The following is a 4,791-nucleotide window of genomic DNA, read 5'->3' as shown; positions in this document are numbered from 1 at the left end:
TGCCCAACTTATGATGACCTTCCTGGCACGAGGGTTGGCATGGCCAGACCTGTTTTGTTTCCTGGCATTGGGGGCAGTTGTAAGAGCTGGTATGTATCAGTATCGAACCGTCTTTCGTGCTTGGATTGATATATAATACGTGCCAAGTGGTCGTCATAATGCACATTTGAATTTCCACTCTTTAGGCCACAAACGGCCAAACGACTGGCTGGCCAGCCATCAGAGGCTACTACAAGAAGCTCTAGGCCTGCCGCCGCTCCTGCCACCCTGTCTGCTTTCGCATCCCGGCCTTTCCGAGTGCATCCTAAAACCCCACTCACTTTGCATCCTCATCCCCCGCCCCGAAGTGATCGGCCTGGGCTGGTGTATGTGTGACCTAAGTACCCGGTGCACGAATTCGTGGGGCCGGTGCTCGACTGGCTTTTACACTTTATGATCGAAAGTTTATTATTTGTGGGCCAATGCTCCGACTCAGTTTGTGTAGCAGCTGACCGCTGAAAAGGTCTCTCGAGTTGCTGGCGGTCGCGCTCTGCGCGTATTTATAGCGCCGTACTGTGTACCGGCTGCTACATCCCCCCCCCTTTGAAGGGAACCGTCCCGGGCCCTTAGAGCCTCGTATGCCACCAGCCTGTGCCTACCTTCGCCTACCCTCGGGCAGTGGGTAATTACTCCACGTCACGTCATGTGCCGGCTCACATGCGCCTAGCCGTCTTCAGATTTTTCAGGCACAGAAACAGTCCAGTCGGTTCAGCTACTTTTATAATTTGTGCGATATTCGCTCTTTGAGTCGCCACACCCGAATACCACCCGAACGTGATCGGTGGGGGTTGAACCGACGACTTCAGGATCGTGAATTTTCACGAGGTCTCGATACCAAATGTAGCAGCTGACCGCTGAAAAGGTCTCTCGAGTTGCTGGCGGTCGCGCTCTGCGCGTATTTATAGCGCCGTACTGTGTACCGGCTGCTACAGTTTGGGCATGCCTGGTCTGTATGCTCACGAAGATTAGCTTCGAGAGCCAAATGACAAAGAGGTTGGCTCACCCTCTCCGCTGTATAAATCACACCTGGGAGAGGCTAGGATAAGGGGCCTTGTGCCTCCTACCTCAAACCAAACTATTGTGCACCAGCATACGCCGTCAGCGCAATCACTCCACAACATCACGTGATGTTGTGCACAACTAGTTGTGCACAACTTAAAACCGGCAAACAGTTAGTATTTGTAACTGTCACGCAACGAGATCGCGTGAACAAGACGCAACAGATCTAGGTGGTTGACCGTTAGACCTTACCGTTAGGTGAAAATTACATCACTGACCGGTACTATGCCGTGACAGCCCGGCTCCCATGGTACGATACAATGACGATAGTACTAATCAAGTCCACGACCTACAGGCAGTAGCGCTAATAATAATCCGGCATTATACCAGCTGCAGATTCACCTCCCAGGACTTGTCTGTGCGAGCCAGAACAGTTCTGCCGTCCATGCTTGTAAGTGAAGCAAGAAGTGCTGCAGGTCCGCCGCCAGAGTTGCGGATGCTTATCGCAAGCACGTTGGTGCCCTGGACTAGGTTGATGGTGATAGGCCTGTTGGTATATGTTCCAGACGTCCAGCCAGCGTTTACAGATTGAATGAAGAAACCGTTTACATAGATATTGGCATCGTCATCTGGAATAATGTGCAGCAGGGCCTGTGTGCCTCCCGCGGTTGAGACAGTTATGGTCTTGATGAACAGGGGCGCAATAGACTGTCCAGAAGAGGTGCGATTACTGCCGCTGCCAGCACCGTTGGTATGGTACCAAATCCATTTCGCCGAGAGGTCGAAGAAGGGCTTTGCTACCCCGATGTTGTCTGTGCCGTAGATCGACTGGGCAGCAGGCGCGAGCTCGATGGCATCTGCACATAAAAGCATACACATGAGCAAGCCGGCGGATTAGCGACAGGTGGGGAGCACGAGGGGAATGAATTCATACAATACAGACATGCAGCAGCAGATGGATAGACCACAAGACCACATACATTATACAAACAAAACACTTGCATCCATTTTTGCAAAGCAAGCTGTAATCGTGTTAAGCAAAGTGGTTCTGGAGAGGCAGATGCCGCCCAGCGACAACTGCTGCTGGCATCGTTGGCTGTGCTGTATGTGTGCTGTGCTGCTCATCACTCTATTCCTGTAGCAGCCGGTACACAGTACGGTGCTATAAATACGCGCAGAGCGCGACCACCAACAACTCGAGAGACCTTTTCAGCGGTCAGCTGCTACATTTGGTATCGAGACCTCGTGAAAATTCACGATCCTGAAGTCGTGGGTTCAACCCCCACCGATCACGTTCGAGTGGTATTTCGGGTGTGGCGACTCAGTGAGCGAATATCGCACAAAAACTATATAAGTAGCCGAACCGACTGGATTGTCTCTGTGCCTGAAAAACCTGAAGGCTAGGCGCATGAAGGGCGGCATGACGCGACGTGGGCTTGGCCACCCCACTGCCCGAGGGTAGGCGAAGGTAGGCACAGGCTGGCGGTATACGAGGCTCTAAGGGCCCGGGACGGTTCCCATCAAAGGGGGGGGAATGTAGCAGCCGGTACACAGTACGGTGCTATAAATACGCGCATAGCGCGACCGCCAGCAACTCGAGAGACCTTTTCAGCGGTCAGCTGCTACAATTCCCCTCCCAACTTACTGAGCGCAGTCGAGCTTGGGGGCATTGACGTCACGAGGACTAATAGCAAGGCAGCCGAAGCCCAAGCAAATTTCCTGCATAATGAGACAAGTGGGGGGTGGCAACATATAGCTGTCAATTGTTACTGACATGTAAGAGAACAGAATTCGGCTTGTTGGAGAAGGAATATGACAGGCCTCAGAGGAGCTTACCACCGACACGAATAATAAGTGTAGGTCTGGGAGGTACTGGGCCAAGGCCCCGCAGGGTCCCTGCCTAGCCATGACCCTGCGTTTGTTCATTCGCCCTTCATCGACAACGCCTACGATATCTCCCTTCTCCATCTCCCTGCCTGGTGTTTTTCATACGAGTAAATTAAATTATAATAATTATCATGGCCTACTGGGCTGTGCATTTTCCTTGCCATGTTCGCTTTGCTTGTTCCGTGGGACCGCCGCGATGTACAGTCAACGTTTCATTTTCTCCGGCTGTATGCGAAGTCACAAAAAGGTTACTATCATTTGAGCGTATTCGCAATGGTTTAATGCATTCGGGTTACGCCTAGCCCTGGTGGTCCAGGTGGCCCTAGACCCCAGCCCCTCCCCGAGCTAGCTACTATACATCCAGGGGCACGGATGTGCACAAACCATGTAGAACCTGACATTATCATTCATTCAAGGGACTTACGTCATGCTTTCCTTCCCTGTCAAATCCAACGCAAGTGGCGAAGCGCGGCGGTGTAGAGCTGGCTAAACAAGGCTTCAAGCTAAGTACCGGGTTGGTCTGTATTTACTCTGCAGGCCAAGTCCCTCACCAGAGATCGATTTTATACCCCCCCTCTGTTGACAGGTGAGCTGAAACAATTCCTATGTACGACCATACCGTCATTCAGTGCGCAGCGTGAACTGACAGGAAAGGGTGGTTGCAGGGCACCTGCAGGGCACCTATTTGGCGGGCGGTCGGTTCGCAAAAGCAACTGGACGGGCCAAAAAGCCCGAAATGACCACGCAACCAATTTGATGTAGACAGGGCCGCGATATTACCATCAAGGCCCTCCCTGTACATCATGCGGCTGACGGCCTCAAGGCATACAACCTCACACACCCACACTCACCCATGAATGGTGGGCGGCGGAAGCCGCCACCACAAATTGGACGGGGTAATGAGGTCCGGAAGTACCAGTTCGTTCTGCAATGCGTCAGGGAGACCCTTTGCGATGGTGCAGTCCCTAAAGTGATGATGCCGCCGATCCCAACTAACCATGCGCACACCACACGGGCACACCGCAGAAGAGCGCAATTCAGTTGACAAAACAAATTAAATAACAAGATCGTCTTAAATAGCAACACTATTCCGAAGTGGCGCCGAAACTTTGTACATCGTGGCGCGCTTCATAAACGAGTTTACATAAACGACCTCCCAAGGAATGCGCTTGCCGGAAATCGGTTGTCCACCAGTTAAGATAAGCATTCCAGCGTCTGGGGTAAGCCCACCTGAAACCTTGCTATCGCACCCAACCCTGGTGCCAAAGCTTACCCTGGCGAAGGGGTCACGTCTTGGAAAGAGCTTCACACCAGTTTCAGAGAACGTTTTCAGTTCTAGTGCTCCTGCACAGTCCATGAGGGTTGTGATTTGCCCAGGTGATCAGACTCCTCGATACGTCTTCGTCCCTAGCTTCGCGATTTGTAGGCGACAGGTGGAAGGGACTCGCCCGTCCATGCCGGGCATAGGAAGCGGAAGGCCTCTGAACGGGCTCGGAAGGCCTCTGAATGGGCTCCGAACTTGATCAGGGTCCTGAAGATCGTCCAGCCAAAGCTCTCCAAAGCTCTCCATGCATGCTCGTGCTCCACAGCAGACAGAAAATACTCCAGTCCCGGAGCAGTGTTATTCGGGAAATCGGACTGATGGTGTTGCTAGCGGTCCGCTCCAAGTACGAACTTAGATCTACTAGTTTAGCGTACGTAAGAGGTACAGCACCCCGCTCAGTGTGACCCTGCCGACCCATAGCCACGAATGGCTGAACACTCGCACGGATTGCCGGTTGATGCTGTCGCATCGTATGGTCCTCGTCGGTTTAGCAAGTTGAAAGCTGTTGACAGGTGCGAGATCGCCCCCTGCAAGGTTGCAGG

At 52.7% G+C, this 4,791-nt stretch overlaps 1 protein-coding gene across 1 annotated transcript; it reads right to left on the bottom strand.

Moving 5' to 3' along the window:
- Positions 1-1,419: 1,419 nt before the first annotated feature.
- Positions 1,420-3,448, bottom strand: VOLCADRAFT_103261 (uncharacterized protein; the record flags this gene model as incomplete). The annotated part of the gene is made up of 3 exons (XM_002946989.1): positions 3,350-3,448; positions 2,684-2,757; positions 1,420-1,895 (listed from the first exon to the last, which is right to left on the bottom strand). Exons 1-3 carry the CDS (start codon positions 3,352-3,354, stop codon positions 1,420-1,422), a joined length of 555 nt encoding a protein of 184 aa, XP_002947035.1. The 5' UTR covers positions 3,355-3,448.
- Positions 3,449-4,791: the final 1,343 nt, after the last annotated feature.

Source organism: Volvox carteri, assembly GCF_000143455.1.
Source record: "Volvox carteri f. nagariensis unplaced genomic scaffold VOLCAscaffold_5, whole genome shotgun sequence".
Lineage (NCBI taxonomy): Eukaryota > Viridiplantae > Chlorophyta > Chlorophyceae > Chlamydomonadales > Volvocaceae > Volvox > Volvox carteri.
The sequence above is the reverse complement of the archived record's forward strand: the minus strand, read 5'-3'. Positions and strand labels throughout refer to the sequence as shown.